The 17,797-nt window shown below is 47.2% G+C and overlaps 1 protein-coding gene across 1 annotated transcript in view; it reads left to right on the top strand.

The window, feature by feature from the left end:
• The window catches only part of Liph (lipase H), a 45,981-nt gene that overhangs the window by 14,754 nt on the left and 13,430 nt on the right, over positions 1 to 17,797 (top strand). The window contains exons 4-7 of the mRNA XM_005369012.1: positions 3,877 to 4,244; positions 5,692 to 5,800; positions 11,615 to 11,716; positions 13,868 to 13,957. Coding sequence (XP_005369069.1) covers positions 3,877 to 4,244; positions 5,692 to 5,800; positions 11,615 to 11,716; positions 13,868 to 13,957 — 669 coding nt within the window. The remainder of the gene's footprint in view (positions 1 to 3,876; positions 4,245 to 5,691; positions 5,801 to 11,614; positions 11,717 to 13,867; positions 13,958 to 17,797) is intronic.

The raw sequence follows: 17,797 nt of genomic DNA, 5'->3' as shown, positions 1-17,797 counted from the left end.
AAGCCAGATTCTGTCAAATTCCAAACCCAGGGACCACGGAACTCTTCATTTACCTCTTTTATCTCTACACACATACACACAAACACACACACACACACACAAACATACAAACATACATTACATGAATATATTGCTGCATGAATATATGCGTGTGGGTGCCTCATGCCTCTGGAGGCCAGAAGAAAGCAGCAGAACCTTTGGAACTGGAGTTACAGGAAGTTGTGCACTGCCACGTGGATGCTGGGTAACAAAACCAGATCCCCTGCAAGAGCAGTCAGTGCCCTTAGCAGCTGAGCCGTCACCCCAGCCCCTACCTCTGTCATCTTGCCACTTGACCTTTGTTTTATTTCAAAATCTCCGCCGTTCCCCTTTGAACCAAAGCCTCAAGCATCTACCTACATTTGTTCCTTACTTCCTTTCTTCCCTTCCCTGCCTCTCCTCCCTTTCTTCCCTATCCCTCCTCTACCCTCCCCTCCCCATTCCTTCCCACCTTCCTCTTTTGTACTATTAGGTACTGAATCCATACTGCTAGTCTCATGCTGTAGCATGAAGCTACATCTCCAGCCCTGCTTTTGTCACAGCCGCCACCACCTTCTCTTCTTTCTTACAGGGTCTTACTATGTAGCCCAGGCCAATCTTGAACTCACAGAGATCCACCTCCCTCTGCTTCTTGAATGCTGGGATTAAAAAGCATGTGCCACCATATCTGGCCAACTTTACCTTCTGATGTCATTGTTCACAGCCTATCTGCTCCTCTGCCCATCATGATTGCATCTCTGCCCTTTCCTTCTTTCTGCTTACTTGGAAAGAACTGAACACTTTTAGAAAGGCTACAGGAATAAGGGAGCACACAGAACAGCAGCACATCTTTGCAGAGGTTTACTTACTGGTTCTTTGTAGAACTTCCTGGGCCTCCAAGAGCCTGTGCTCAGTCACTAAGCCCACCCTGCAGCCCTGGACCAATTTATTTTCAACACTTGGACACACATTTCATCATCAGTTAGCTATCTATTTCTACTTTCTGAATCATTTGTCAAGAAGTCTGGCCCTGTACCTTCAAATGCTTTAGTTATAGTTTCTAAGCATTGGGGTTTTCTCTTTTATGATGCTGCAAAGAGACCCAGTGACCACAGCAAGGTCTCTAAGGAAAGTGTTTAACTGGGAGCTTGCTTACAGTTTGAGAGGTTTGTCAGTTATCATCTTGGTGGGGGTATAGTTACAGGCATAGCAGGCTTGGGGCTGGAGGGATAGTTGATAGCTACATCCTAAACTGCAGGCAGAGGGATTGTGGGAGGGAGGGAGAGAAGAGGAGATGAGAGAGAGAGAGAGAGAGAGAGAGAGAGAGAGAGAGAGAGAGAAGTTACACTGTACTTTTGAAACTTCCAAGTCCATCTACAGTGACTCACTTCCTTCAACAAGGCCACACCCACTCCAACAAGGCACAGCTCCTAAACTCTTCTCAAACAGTGGTCTCTGGTTCGTGGGTTAGTCCAAGAGAGAAGACACTTCAAGATGAAATTTTAAGGCCTGTGTGGCAGCAAGAAGGTCCAGTCTCCGATTAACAGAACCCCAAACAGCCGGGCAAAGGCATATTTATTGATTTATTGATTGTTACACAAGGTTGGTTTGGGGGTAAAGTATTTCCTCATACCAAGGTCCTATCTAATCTGTTCATCTCTCTAAAGGAAAGCATCACAGGCCCTCATGACTTTAGTCCTTTATGGTGTACCATTTTCAGTACACAATAATCCAAGAGCCTCAGGTGGGCCTGAGGCATCTTGTGACCGAAGTCAAGGAATGGCTGCAATGCCCCTTCAGGAAAACAATGCCACAGATCATGGAAAATGACCACTGTTTACCATAAAAATTCTTTACTGCTTTTTACAGTGATTTTTCAAGGTCAAAGTTCTTCCAGAAAGCAGCTATTCAAAGGTCTGCCCCAGCGATGGTGACTGCTAAGACCACTTCCTGATGACTAAGCATTCACATATATGCGCCTACGGGAGCCAAAACACCACACCAACCATCATGTGACTATCTGTCTCCATGAACTGAAAGCCGAGGCCACACTTATACCTGATTGCCTAGATATCAATTTTTATTGCATTTTTTCTTCTACTGCAAGAGCTACCCTAGGGCAAAGTCATGCACTACTTTATCCTGTCTCTGGAATCCTCTAATCTAGAACATTCCCACAGCTCTCCTACACTATTTATTATGGTGATCCTTTGTCAAGAAGACAGATCGTGGTTCTCACTTTATGTTTATGCGTTACACTGTCACAGTTGGGTTCCAGTTCCAAGGTCAGCACTGGGACGGTGGCACTGTGGCCTCGTCATCCTCTGTCGTTATAGACACACAAAGTTCACCAGCCTGTCGTTATAGACACACAAAGTTCACCAGCCTTTCTGCAGTGCCCTGGAGTGGTGACTGAGCAAGGCCTTGCCCAGTTGCTCCACAATATTGCTGCTGATTCTTCCTTAGCGACTGGAAGCAGTCTTCAAACACTTCCCACTGAGTGACATTCCCAGAGCGATGCTCCAAGCCAGGCATGCTACAGTCCTAGAATTTACGAGAGTGAGATAGGAGGGCTGCAGGCGTGGGGCTAAATCGGACTATGTAGCAAGTCTGAAGCCGAATTTACTTAATACGGCTTTTATATTAAGATCTGGTCTCAAGCGGCAACGAAAAGATCTTCCAGGTTTGTACTGTGTCTTCCTTGAGCCCAACTTCCTCCCAGGGCTGTTCTGCAGAGTGTTCTGAAGGTGTTGTCGGCTTTTTATTTTACTTTAGCTCTTTGACTCTTTGTTCTTTGCTCTTTAAGGACCAGCTCCCCAACTCCCAAATAAACACACGGAGGAGACTTATTTTTACTGATGAATATCTGGCCTTAGCTTGTCTTATTTCTAGCCAGTATTTCTCAAATTATCCCCTCTACCTTTTGCCTCTAGACTTTTACCTTTCTCTATTTCTGTATAGCTTTTCTTTCCTTCTTACTCCATGTCTGGCCATGGGGCTAGGGGGCTTGATATCTTTTCCCAGATATTTCCTTCTATTTATTCTCTCTGCCTGCTGGCTCTGCCTGTCCTTTCTTCTGCCTTGCTATTGGTCCTTTAGCTCTTTATTAGACCATCAGGTGTTTTAGACAGGCAAAGTAACACAGCTTCACAGAATTAAACAAATGCAACATAAGAATGCAACACATCTTTTCATCATTAAATAAATGTTCCACATCATAAGCAAATGTAACACATCTTCAACTAACAACATGGAGGATTGACAGGAGAGTTTGAGGAATTGATAAGAAAGGGGGCCATCGCCAGCTGACATGGCCTGAAGTTTCAGGGGCTCAGGGCAGGGCACACACACTCTGACCACTGTTGCAGCTGAGGGTGCTGCACAAGAGACCATGAAGACCCTTTGATGACTCTTGTGTTGTGTTCTGTCTCTCTGAGGACACACAGATTAGAAATTACGATTCAACAGGTCTCACAGGACAGACACACCCATGCAAAACACCCAGAATACATCCTGAAAGGGATTTCACTGTGCTATAAGTGAGGCACATACAGGCACTGATGGAGTTGGGGAGTGAGAATATGCTTATGGCTGGAAGGGTAGCCCAAGGCGTCATTGAGCTAACTTGTGGTTTTGACCCTGAAAGAGTCTGGAGAAAGATGTCTAGAGCAACCAGGGGTCATTCCTTAGGAATATTCGAACAAACATGACATTACAATTTCACACAGGTGAAAAGATACAGGCCCTGTGAGGCACTGTGAGGAATTGTAAGTGCCCCAAGGAGTGGATCATGGTACTTTTCTGCCTGATACCCTGTGTAGGAGGCACTGCATGATGCCATCTTGTTCTGATTTCCAGACACGGATGAAACATGCCCGTCTTTCACCAGACTGAGCTTCCACAGTGCGGTGATTGGCACAGAACTAAACGTGAGGCTGATGCTCTACACACAGAGAAACCAGCCCTGTGCACAGCTCATCAACTCCACGGCTCTGGGGAGCCTAAACGTGACCAAGAAAACCACTTTCATCATCCATGGCTTCCGGCCAACAGGCTCCCCTCCTGTTTGGATGAAGGAGTTGGTCTTGAGTTTGCTCCATGTAGAAGAGATGAACGTGGTGGTTGTTGACTGGAACAGAGGAGCAACAACCGTGATATACACCCACGCCTCTGACAAGACTAGAAGAGTAGCTCTTATTTTGAAGGAATTTATCGACCAAATGCTGGTAAGACAGACTTCCCCTTAGATGACCCTGGATACTTGTTTGGGAGCTTAAAGCCAAAGGGGCATCACTTGGTTGCATGGTGGGGGACATTTGGAGAAACACTGTGACAATCTGAGTAGACCCGGGGAAGGGGTGTGGCTGCTCCCATCACCTACCTCACAAGGAAGGGGTACAGGACAATATCATTGTAAATACTCTTCTGCAGATGATGGCAAAAAACCTTGTGAAAGGAGCTTTGTCTTGTAGCCTGCCTCTGTCTCCAGAGGGCTGGGATTAAAGGCGTGTGCCACCACAGCCCAGTGGAGCTGCCCTTTGTAAACAATAGCAAAAGCACTGCTTGCAGTGACCACTGTGTCTGGTGGTGACATGAGCTGTACATGAGCTCCTCATCAAGCAGGTAATATGTGGGTGGCTCAGAGCAAGCTGTTCAGCAGTCTGCCTTCAGGGTTATATCCCCTCCCCCACTTTCTGGAATCCCTAAAAATGTCCCTACTCGATGACCAGCAGTCAGGATGGAGACACCAAAGACACACATTTGTGGTTAGATTGGTTTGAATCCTGCTTTGTACTGTTTTCCTTGGGCCAGATGACTTCAACTCTGGGCTTCGATGTCCTCATTTGTGTATTAAAGTAGTAGTAGAATTGGCATTATGGGATGCTGTAATGGTCCCTGCTTTTCTGTCATGCTGCGAACTGAACCTAAGGCTTATGACATATGAGGCAGGTGCTCTACCACTGAGCTACTTCTCCAGCCTGCTTTTGACATTTAATTAAGACCATAGGGGCTCAGAAGTAGGTTCAATTGGTAAATACTTGGTGTGTAAATATGAACACCCGAGTTCATCCCCCAGAACCTATATGAAAACTCTGGGAACAGCAGTGCACAGTGCCTGCCTGTCATCCCAGATCCTGGGAAGGGAGAGAGAAAAATCCCTAGGGCTTGCTGGCTAGTCTAAAAGTCAACCATCTCCAGGTTCACTGAGAAATCCTGTCTCAAAAAAATTAGGTGGGGAGCTCAATTGAGGGAGGCAGCTGACTTAAAAGGAAAGATTTATTTTTTCTTTTTAAAATATCTCCATGTATTTTGCCTGCATGCATGCATGTATGCCGCATGCATGTCTGGTGCCTACGGAAGTCAGAGGAGGCATCAGATCCCCTGGAACTGAGTTATACACAGTTGTGAGCTACTGTTTGGGGGCTGAGAATTGAACCTGGCTCCTCTGTAAAAGCAACAAGTGTTCTCAATGAGCCATCTCTCCGGGCATGAGACCTTTCGCCCTCTGGACGGCACACATAAGTGTATAGATGTGTGTGCATGCCCACCTACAAAAGAGTGAGACAGCAGACGGAGGGTACTTAAGAATATCCCTCCAAAGCAGACAGCTGGGACATCCCCGCAAGTGCCATCCATTTCCTGAACTCTTACAATTTATGAATGGAATTCTAGGCCAACGGAGCATCTCTGGACAACATTTATATGATTGGAGTGAGTCTAGGAGCGCACATATCTGGATTTGTGGGGAAAATGTACGCTGGGAAGCTGGGAAGAATCACAGGTAAGGTTTCTGTCACTGACCAGGGTCTCACCTGGGCAGCTGCTCTCTGGGAGAGCACCAAACAGGCAACCTAATCCTTGATAACATTAACCTTGGCCTATGACTTAATAAAATATATGTAATGCATTTTATGAACTGTGGTGTGTCATAGAAAAGCTTTGCTGTGACTTTATTTCTCTTATAGTTCCCATGGGATATTGATTGATTCCCTTGATTGTTTTTAATCCAGTCTGGCCTGAACTACATAGTTAGAACTCTCCAGGCGTGGCTGGGGACTCGCTGCGGGGGGTGGGGGTGGGGTTGGCGGCTGGGCCTGGCTGTCTAAAGACCAGCTTTCTAGCAAACTCAGAATGAAAACACGCCAAACTGCAGCAGGCCAAAACCTAAAGGACAAAGACTTCTTTTCTGGACCTCTTGCCTGGAGCTTAGGAATTTTCCACAGCTGCTGACAGGGCTGAGGGATGCCGCACAGAACTTTTCACCTTTCCATCCTCACGCCAGGTCTTAAATGCAGGGGGCCGGTGAGATAGACGTGTATGGGAGGAGAGGAAATGTAGATGATTCAAAACATATATCTGGGGGCATGCTTACCACTCCAGCACCCCACCCACCCACCCATTGGCGGCCACTGCTTCCCAAAGTTTGTCTTGGAAGTTTTCTTTTCTTCCACTTTTCCCAAAGGCCAAAGCTGCCTCAATTACCCAATTGACACACTTTTCTAGGGAAACAAAGTAGTTTTCAAAGTTCAATTATCAGTATATTTTACAAAACAATGTATCTTTATGGGGGTGGGGGAGGAGAGAGAGAGAGAGAGAGGGAGAGAGAGAGAGAGTCAGTCAGCTGGTTCAGGTTGGTGTCACTTTAGGAGTCCCTTTCTTGGTAGGTGGGATTGTTTTTTTCCCAGGTTGTGTTGAAGTGGGGTGTCGTACGGGGTGTTGACTTATAGCAGTTGCTGGCTTTTGTGCTGACTTCCTCTGTAGTGACTAACCTCAAGTTACCAACTTGATGTCATTGACCAGAGCTAAGAAGAAATTGGCCAAGTCCACGCCTGGGCCAAGTGTTTTCTACCCAAGTGCCTTGTTCTCTCCTGTGCCCCTTGACAGATCTGTCCTCCCAACTGCTGTGAACTTCAGTGGACCTACCCTCTAACTATGGAAATTCCCCAAGCCAGGCTTTCTGCTAGGTCTGTGACCTGGACAAAAGTCAATTTTCTACCTCCACGATGTCCCCAGGTCTCATCAGCTCTGAGCCTCAAGTTTAGTGCCTGCAGCCTCAGGAGAATTCTCTGCCCCAGTATCCTTGCTTGGCTTGGGTGTGCTCACTGGGTCACGGGGTGGGAATGTGATCTGTCACCCAAGGACACAAGTCACTATTATTTCCGAGACAAGGACAGGTCGGCCTGTTGGCTTTGCCGTTTTCCTCTCTTACGCCCCTCTTCTCCAGGCATCTTTCTCAGTTTGACTTCTCTTTAGATTCATTCATTCATTCATACATGAATCCTGAGTCTTAGGTATGCCAGGCTCAGGCTCTGTCATGAGATGCTCCCAGGATCAGGAGTCTGTATTTTCAGCCTGCAGATGCAGGTGGTCTGGCCACCACCCTTGGAAAAACAACACATTAGCCGTTAGCTGCACGTGACCACTGGACACTTGAAACGCACCCAGTGCAAACTGGAATGGGCTGTCGGTGCAGAATATGCACTGGCTTTTGAAGACTAAGGTTCAGAAAAAAACAAAAATAAAACAGAAAGCAAATCTCACATTTAATATTGGTAAGGTTCAGAAAAAAACAAAAATAAAACAGAAAGCAAATCTCACATTTAATATTGGTAAGGTTCAGAAAAAAACAAAAATAAAACAGAAAGCAAATCTCACATTTAATATTGGTTACGTTGACATTGCCAGTCTTTAGATACACTGGGTTCTTTTTGTTTTGGTTTCTTTTTTGTTTGTTTTTGTTCCTCTGCGACAGGATATCTCTCTGCAGCCCAGGTCTAGAAACTTACACTAGGCTCAGACTGGCCATAAGTCCGTGGCAATTCTCCTGCCTCAGTCTCCTAAGTGCTGGGGTTACAAGTGTGATCGATATACCAGACCTGGCTGGTTTTGTTTTGTCTATTATTTTAAACTTTTAAATAATATTTTCTCTTTTATAGTTAAAATAATTAAACATTTAACATTATATTTAATATTTAATTAAGATGTTAACCAGTTTTAATTGTAAACATAAAATAGTTTTGTTTTTATTTTCTATATATTTTGTTTGTGTGTATATGTGTGTGGGTGCGTATGTGTGGCACAGCATGCTTGTAAAAGCCAGAGAACAGTTCACAAAGTCAGGTCTCCACATAGCATAGGTCCTGGGGTTGAACTCAGGCTATTAGGCTTGGTGGCATGAGCCTTTACCCCCTGAACCATCAACATTTTTGTCTTTTTGAGAGAGGTAATGCCTCTGTACCTGCTATGCACAGATCATGGAGTCCCCCAGAAACCCACTAGAGGACCGTGTCCTGTATGTTAAAGCCAAGAGCCTTTCTTCAAGCTTAAGCTTGGACTCCCCATCTGTCCGACGCAGCGGCTGAGAGTCCCAAGCACAGTCAGGGTAGGGTTTTTACCATAGTAGAGGTTGGGTGAGGGGATTTCCAGGGTTCAGGACCCTGAATGGCTGACATTTGTCTAGGAGTTTGGGCGAAAGGAGAAGAGGTGAGTCCTGAGCTCAGGAACATCTTGTGGTCTCATCTAATCTTATCTCATGGTTGGGGTGTCAGGTACTTCCCTTTCGATGCCCCTCCCTGGCTGGTGTCAGCTTATGGCTTTTCCTGGAGCCCGGTGCTGCCTCCCGTGACAGCTAGCTGTGTGGCCTGGGCCCCATTATGTGTGGCCAGGTTGCCCTGGGCCCCGTAGTATCCAGACTAGTTTTGAACTCACTCATCCCCCCGCAAGCTGGCCTTGAGTCTGAGATATTCCTGTCTTAGCTTCTTAAGTTCTCCTACATCTGGCTTAAAATTTAATTTTTTATTCTCTTTTGGTTTTTACAAGACAGGGTTTCTCTGTGTAGCCCTGCTATCCTGGAACCCACTCTGTAGACCAAGCTAGCCTCGAACTCAGATACACCTGCCTCTTCCTCACAAGTTTGGGATTAAAGGCATACACCACCACATCCAGCTGAAATTTAAATTTTTTAATTTAATATTTTATATGCTGGGCATTGAGCCCATGGCATCACTACATGTAAGATAAGTACTCTAGGATCTGAGCTATATTCCCCAGCCTTATGCTTTTTTGCAATAAATAAATAAATAAATTTAGTTTTAAATTTTGTATGTGTGTGTGTGTGTATGTGTGTGTGTATGCCAATACCATGTGTACAGTGGCCAGAAGAGGGCATCAGATCTCCTGGTTGTGTGCTGGGAACTAAACTTGGGCCCTTTAGAAGAGCAACATTCTGCTGAGGTATCTCTCCAGTCCTATAGTTCTTTCTCTCTGTGTGTCTCTCTGTCTGTCTGTCTGTCTGTCTCTGTCTCTGTCTCTGTCTCTCTCTCTCTCTCTCTCTCTCTCTCACACACACACACACACACACACGAACACATGAGTGCCCTTCATGCCAGAAGAGGGCACCAGATCCTATTATAGATGGTTGTGAGCCACCTTGCAGTTGCTGGGAATTGAACCTGTGTCCTGTGGAAGAGCAGCCAGTGCTCTTAACTGCTGAGCCATTGCTCCAGCCCCCTTCATATTCTTAAAATCAAGTCCCCATTTGTTTCCCAAGCATTTTAGTCTGGGAGATGGCTCAGCAGATAAAAGCACTTGCCAAGCAAGTATGAGAGCCAGAGTTTGGATCCCCAGCACTGACATAAATGCCGGGGGTGGTGGGGTTCACTTATAATGTCAGCATTGGGATGACAGAGGAAGGAGCAAGTTAGCAAGCTGGACTAGATAGGGTTCAAGTGGGAGACCCTACTTTAATATATAAGATGGAGGGGGAATGGAGGAAGACAACCAATGACAACCTCTGGACTCCATATGCATATACAGACACAGACATAGACACACAGACAGACATAGACACATGGGCACACACACACTTGCTAATATATACTCATACATACTCATACATGCAACACACACATTTTAGGTGACTGCTAAACACTTTTAATTACAGATATAGGTTCAGGTTCTGGACCATAATTTTACTTCCATTTTATAAGTCCTGGGGTGTGGCTTGCACACCCACTCCTCTCAATACCCCAAGCTAAATGTTTTATCCAAGTCTACAGGAGGCTCCAAGCCAGGGTACTCGCTCTATTTTGGGGGCAGGAAGTGGTTGGTGTTGACTGATGGGGTTGGGGGGATTTCTGGGTAAATTCTTCCCAAGGCTGTGGAGTTTTTTCTAGCTGTGTGAAGACTTGCTGTGCAGAGGCCACCTGTTGGCCTTGAGTGACTGGATGTTACCTCCCACCCTCCCACGCCAGTTTCAGTTGGAGAGGACTGAAACAGGAGGCTGGGGGTGGATTAGTAAGGAAAGGAGGGAGGAAGATGAAGAAACGTTTCTAGGGATCCCAAGGACATTGGGAGAGAAGAAAAACAGCTAGCAGAAGCAAGGATCCTGCCTCTTAGATTGTGTGTGGAACACAGGAAGGGCAGGTGTCCTTGAAGGGACACCCACGGGGACTAGTTGTGTGGCTGCACACTTGCTTAGCATGCATGAGGTCCTGGCTTCATTCTCCAGCACCCAGAACCAGAATAAAGTGAATTTAAACCTAAATAGGTCAAACTCCTAAGGAAGATGCCTTTAAAGCTGTCTTTGTCCAGGGGTCTAATAAGAGGGGCCTTTGCCACACTCCGCTGCTTTGTAAGTTCTCACTGTGTGGGTCTAGAATCCCAAGTGTGGCTCCCCTGATTTCCCGGGGTTTCATTGCTGTGGTAACAAAATCCAGTTAACACTGACCAAGATGAAGAAAACAGATCAGGTATTATGGGATGCATTTGGTCGGCCTGGTCTGTAGTGTGACAGGAGCTTCCAAACCCAGGTCTGGCGGGGGGGGGGGGAGTTCAAAGCTGCCTTGGCTTTGCTAGGTGCTGAGAGACCCTGAGCACAGCAGATGGAGGGGCATGTACTTCAGAGCCAGTGTCTGGCCCGGATGCTTGAGTCGTCTGGGTCTTGGGAGCTGTAGAATGGGATCATGCTGGTCCACCACTGCCTCCTAGTTCTGTGATGTGGTTCAAATGAGTTAGTAAATGAATGAAGGTCGAGCTGAGGAGGGTTTCTGAAATTCCTAAAATCCTTAAAGTGGGGAAGATCAGAGAGGTTATGGGTGCCTTTAATTTAATTTAATGTTTTAATTTGATTTAATTGATGCCTTTCATTTAATAGCACACAGGAAACTGGGGCAGATGGATATCCAGCTGGAGGTCAGCTGCATAGCTAATTCAAGACGGTCTGGTCTCTATGATGGAACTTTGTCTTAAAGTAAAGGACTGGGGATGCAGATGGGTGTAGCTTCACGCACAAGGGTTTAGATCCCAGAGCTACCGGTGGAGCTTCTCTACCCTTCTGACCTCACCTGTGGGGCCCTTCCCCCGCTGGGCCACCCCATGCACCCTGACTGCTGTTCTCAGAGCCACTGCCAGGGTAACCATCCACACTGTGGGAGAAAGCCCTCTGGACCGGAGTCCTGGCTGCGGGCTGGGATGCTAACAATTACTCACCCAAGCGCGCCCTGCAGCCGTGAGCCATCCTCTCCAGGAGGGATCAAAGACAGCTTCAGTGATTCATGGCGTGGGGCTGCCAAGCTTCTCTGCTTTTTTCTCTTAGGTCTCGACCCTGCTGGCCCTTTGTACAACGGGAAACCCCCTGAGGACAGATTAGATCCCAGCGACGCACAGTTTGTGGACGTCATCCACTCCGACATTGATGGTAACACTCCTTTGAGAATTAGTGACCCCAAGACGCACGGTCTCCCCCGCGGATCTCCTGATGCTATCTTTTCCCCTCATGTGGGTAGTGTAGGGGGTGTGGTCCAACAGCATGGAGGGGGAGCTAGGCCCAGGACCTGATGATGGAGCAGACATGATTTCTCTTTCTCTCACCTCGTGTTTTCCCAGTGATCATCAAATCCAATCAAGCACGAGCTGGCTTGTCTATACATAGACCGCTGGCCTCAGATGAACAGTTTTCAGGGTGCCTGACTTTTTTCTCTTATTTCCCTGTGTTGAGAGCGCAGTGTCTCCCCACCAAGAGCACTTTTGACCCTACTCCTCACTCTTTGTAGATCGGCCAGGTCATTTCTGTCTCTCAACTGCCAGGTTTCTTATCTGCTATTCGGTACATGCTGGTGTGGCTTGGGGTAATACTCATGGTTGGGTGCCAAGGGCTGCTACATATCAAGACTGTGGCTAAAAAAAATAAAAAGGGGAAGATGTCCACTACATCCAAATGTTTCTGGGAGGAGCCAACTGGGAACTTGGGGAGGAGGGATGGAACAAAGCAGAGTGCTCATTTAATTTTACGCCCTCTTTGTGATACAACTAGCTAAGGAACCATGAACCTAGGGCGGAGCATGTAGCTCAGTGGTAGTGTTTGTGGTGTGTGCTCCAGCACTGGGAACAAAGGCCAACAAACCAGCTAAGGGTGTTCGCTGCCACTGGCCTGACCACCTGAGTGTGATCACTGGAACCCATCTGATGCCAGGGAGAGACCTCATTTCCAAAGGTGGTCCTCCAGCCTCCAAATTCATGCTGGCACATGCGCAGCAAACACACACAGACACTACAGAACTAAGTTTTTGCTTTTTAAAATTACCCCGACCCTGGACCATGGGCACTTCTGTGTGACAATCAGTGACTTTATCTTGGAGGAAATATCTTCTTGTGGACAGGTCCATTATCATTGTGGCATTTGCAAAGTAGTCCTTGCTTAGTTGAAGCCTTTTAGCGCCATTTTAAGATGGACAGAAGAAAACAATTTGCTTTTTAATCTTTTTTCTTTTTCCTTCTTTCCTTCTTTCCTTCTTTCCTTCCTTCCTTCCTTTCTTTCTTTCTTTCTTTCTTTCTTTCTTTCTTTCTTTCTTTCTTTCTTTCTTTCTTCCTTCCTTTTTTGAGACAGGGTTTCTCTGTGTAGCTCTGACTGTCTTAGGCCAGGCTGGCTTCGAACTCACAGAGATCCGCATTCTGTCTCTGCATCCTGAGTGCTGGTATTAAAGGTGTGCGCCGCCTTTCTCCAGCTTGCTATTTATTCTCAAAAGTGAGTTTTGTTTTTCAGTGAGGCAGACCCTAAGTTTTGCTTTTCCTAGTGATATCGAGCCAACCCTAAAGCCTGCCAGCCTCCACCCTTCATCAAAGTTGCTTGCTCCAATCTCCCCAGAGCTGTGCTGCAGACGTTGTTAAAATGCACCTGGCTTAGGTCCAAAGCTTTTATTTTTATTCTTTTATTTCTATGCATATGGGTGTTTTGACTGCATGTATGTCTGTGCACTATGTGTGTGCCTGGTGCACAAAGAGGCCAGAAGAAGGTATTGGATCTTCTGAGACTGGAGTTACAGTTACAACCATTGAAGGTGGCTGTGAGCCACCATGTGGGTGTTGGGAACCCAGCCCAGCACCTCTGGAGTAGCAGCCACTCTTAACCACTGAGCCGTCTCTCTAGATCAGGTCCAAAAAATTTTAAGATTTTAATCTACTAAGTAAAAACTGTTTCATGTTTCATTTTGTGAAGATTTACACAATGCACACTGAAGTTCAGGAATCTCCTGGCAATTAGATTGCTCTGACTAAAGGTAAAGAAGAAACAGGTCATCTTGTCAGCCCTGCAGGGGCCAAGAGCCCAGAGCCTGTCTTTAGAAACAGTGCGATTCCATTCCACCACCATTTTTGTGCTCAGCCAGCACTGACCTACACGCTGATGCAATTTGCTTGCTGCTTTCGAACACACCAGCGGACAGCTTTGGCCAAGACCTTTAAATAGGTATAAGGGCCATGATAGCAGCCACCACAACACAGTCCCTGCCTAAGCCTGCAGAGTGTCAGGATGTGCAAGGTCCCCGTGCAACCCTTCTGTGTTCTCTTTTAGCGCTGGGTTACAAGGAACCACTAGGAAACATAGACTTCTACCCCAATGGAGGACTGGATCAACCGGGTTGCCCAAAGACGATATTTGGAGGTGAGTGTCATATGTTATCCCTTGCAAGACAGTAGTTTGGAAAGGTATATTAAAATATCTGATGCTAACAGGTGTGATGATACATACCTATAACACCAGCACTAGGTGGAGGCAGGGAGGATCAGAAGTGTTCAAGCACAGCCATGAGGCCCTGTCTCAAAATAACAACAACAAAAAAAAAACCACAATAAATTACCTGATATCAATGGGCATTGCAAATAGAAAACAAATTGCCTGAAGGAATAGAGGTGGCAGAAATATGTATCACAAAGCACAAATCAGGAAGGTGGAGGGCAGCCGAGAGGTGAGAGGAGGGGCAGAGTTGGAATCCAGTCCTGCCTGAGTGCTCTGACTTATTCCTCACTGCTGCTAGAGAAAGGAAAATCATTTTGAAAAGGATGCTCTGGGGGCTTGAGAGCTGGCTCAGAGGGCAAGCATGCTTCCTGCCAAGCACAAGGGCCTGAGCTCTGATGCCAACACCCACACGAAAAACTGTGCAAGGCAGAGGCAGGAGGACCACTGAGACTTTCTGGATGCCAACCTAGGGCCGCATTCTGTCTTCTCAAAGGAATATGTGAAGAAAGCTAGAACAGGACCTCTGCTGCCCTCCTCTGGCCACCTGGTGCCTGCACACATTGGTATTTGCACACCTCCACGTGCAGATACACTAACATGCTACACTCACGCGTTTGGAAAGAGCTAAAGATGATCTGTACAGAATGGCATTGGTCTAGGGCCACATTGGAACAGCAAAGTGTTTGAAGATAATACAGCTGAGATGATGTGAGTGGGCTTAACCCAGATCCTGTCCTGTGCGACAGAGTGACCGCATGGATCCCCTGTATCGTTACTGACACCACGGGCTCTGCTAGAGGAAGTCCTACAGAGCAGGGAAGCAGAAAGCTCAGTCCAGTTTGACTCAGGCGCCTCATGCATCTTCCTCTCGGTCCCAGTTTGTCCTTTGCTGTCTACCTTGGGGGCTGAACTGAGCATTGAAAACAGAAACCTTGGTGTCATTGCAGCACTCGGTGCCCCACCCCCAAGCCACTGCTCACAACCACAGTGCCTTTTTCCTTGGCTTATTGCTTCCTATTTAGACCTAACTATATTTATTACCCACCTTGGGGCTCAGTTCTTTTTGGAATCACACTGGCAGCTCCCCATCACCTCCAGGCCTTCTGTTACTCATCTTTGCGTCACCAGCCTCCAGCTGCACCATAACACCTCGTGACACCCACTGAGAAAGAGTCCTGCCCCCGCCTCTCCCTGCCATCACCTGTTCTTCCGTAGAAACAGAACCCAGCCACCAGGGAGCTAGCATGAAGGCCTCTTGAGCCCCTAGACCCTTAGGTCTCTGTCATGGTGGTCCCATTGCTGTCTGGAAACATGTTGAGGCCAGGAATGCCTGGTACCTTCTTGCCAGCCCTTGCTGCCATTGTTATCTGTGTTGGCTCTGTAGGGGCATCCCTCCTACATCTACACACAGATGAGCTAGACTTAACTTCCACATGCTCCCGTCAGTCACTGAGCTATTGCTGTGAAAAGACACCATGACTAAGGCAAGTCTTTTAAAAGGAAGCATGTCACTGGGGCTTGCTTACAGTTTCAGAGGCATAGTCCATTATCTTCATGACAGGGAGCATGGCAGCAACTATGCATGGTACTGGAGACGGAGCTGAGAGCTATATCCTGAGCCATAGGCAGAGAGAGAGAGAGACTCTGGGCTTGGTGTGGGCTTTTGAAGCCTCAAAGCCCACCCCCAGTGATGCACTTCCTCCAACATGGCCACACCTCTTTTTTTTTTTAAGCTGTACTGTTCTGATCTCTGGCACATCCTCAGCCCCTACCACAGGGTCAGAGAACACATGCCTCTGAGTATTTGTTGAGCGAGCGAATGAGACAGCCAACCTCATATCAGGATTAGGAGTCGGCTTAGTCTGCATGTCCTTTTGATCTGTCCCCCTGAATTCTCAAAAACATTTGTGGTCCTGGGTTGTACTGGCCAACAGATGACTTGTTTTTAGAGTGAGCATGAAACTTGAGAACAGTTTTGCTAGTGGAGATGGCAATGTTTAGAACATGCTTAGACATGAGTTTCATTCTAGGGTTCACAGAGGCCACACCTTTTAGCCCTTCAAATGCTCATAGTGCCACTCCCTGGTGACTAAGCCTTCAAACAGATGAGCTGATGGGGCCGTTCTCATCCAAACCACTGCACCATTAGAGAGCCATCTTGGTTATCCCCACCTTGTCCACAGGATCAGTATTTCCTTTCACCCTCTCTGCTGGCCTCCCCAGCCCTCTCTTTCAAAGCTGCACCCCCACCTCGCTTCCCTCCATGGAGTCATTCCCCAGGGCCCTATTTTCCTGATGTTTTTTCTTCTTCGTTTTTCACTTTCTGGGTGTGTGGATCTGCAGGCCAGAGATCCTCATCAGATACCATTTCTCGGGAGCCGTCCAGCTTGTTTTTAAGATAGGGTCTAGGAGCTGATTACATTGGTTTGTTTTTATTTTAATTAAATTTATTTCATATCCCAACTGCAGTTTCCCCTCCCTCCTTTTCTCCCATTCTCTACCTACCCCGATCCAGTCCTCCTCTGTTTCTGTTCAGAAAGGGGCAGGAAGGCCTCCCATGGGTATCAGCAAAGCATGGCCTATCAAGTTGCAGGACTATTAAGCACCTCCCCTTTATTTAAGGCTGGGCAAGGCAACCCAGTATGAGGGATAGGTTCCCAAAAGCCAAAATGTTAGGGACAGCCCTTGTTCCCACTGTTAGGGTTCCCACAAATAGACCAAGCTACACACTGTCACATATATGTAGAGGGCCTAGGTTGGTCCCATGCAGACTTGGTTCAGACTCTATGAGCTCCTATGAGCCAGATTAGTTGTTTTTGTGGGTTTTCTTGTGATGCCCTTGACCCCTCTGGCTCCTACAATCCTTCCTCCCTCTCTTCAGCAGGATTCCCCCAACCTGGCTTAATATTTTGCTGTGGGTCTCTGCATGTGTTTCCATCAGTTACTGGATGAAGGCTCTCTGATGACAATCGGGTGGTCAACAATCTATGAGTATAGCAGAATACCATTAGGCATCATTACATTGCCACTTCCTCCTCCAGTTGTGTTTGGTTCTGTCCTAGGTCTCTGTGCCATACAGCCTTTGGGTGCTGGCCCTCCAGACAGTGTCAGGGGTAGGCTGACCCTCATGGCGCGGATCTCAGGCTGGGCCACTCCCACGATCTCTGGGCCACCCTTACCCCAGCACATCCCATAGACAGGACAGACTGTAGGTGGAAGGTTGTGTGGCTGGGCTGGTGTCCCAGTCCCTCCACTGGTAGTTTTGCCTGGTCACAGGATCTGGCCAGTTCAGGCTGCATATCTGCTATTGCTGGGAGTCTTAGCTGGGGTCATCCTTGTAGATTCCTGGGGGGTTCCCTTGCACCAGGCTTCTACCTAACCCCAAAATGCCCCTTTCAAGTCATCTCTTTTAGTACTTTCCTCCTCCACCCATCCCAAACTGATCTCTCATGTTCCCATCCCCATTCCCATCCACTACCCCCTCCACCCCACCCACAAGATCTCTTCTGTTTCTCTTTCCCCGGGAGAGCCATGTGTTCCCCCACTCGGGCCATCCTTATTACCCAGCCTCTCTGGGTCTGTTTACCTTGTTTCTGTAATTGCTTATTGTCATTGCTCTCTCTCCCTCTTTGTGTGTGGTGTGGTGTATGTGTGGTGTGTGATGTGTGTGTGGTGTGTGTGTAGTGTATGATGTGTGTGGTGTAGTGTGGTGTGTGATGTGTGTGTGTGGTGTGTGTGTAGTGTGTGATGTGTGTGGTGTGGTGT

Source organism: Microtus ochrogaster, unplaced genomic scaffold (genome assembly GCF_000317375.1).
Source record: "Microtus ochrogaster isolate Prairie Vole_2 unplaced genomic scaffold, MicOch1.0 UNK43, whole genome shotgun sequence".
NCBI lineage: Eukaryota > Metazoa > Chordata > Mammalia > Rodentia > Cricetidae > Microtus > Microtus ochrogaster.
Note: the sequence above shows the minus strand (reverse complement) of the source record. Positions and strands in the feature narration are given on the sequence as shown.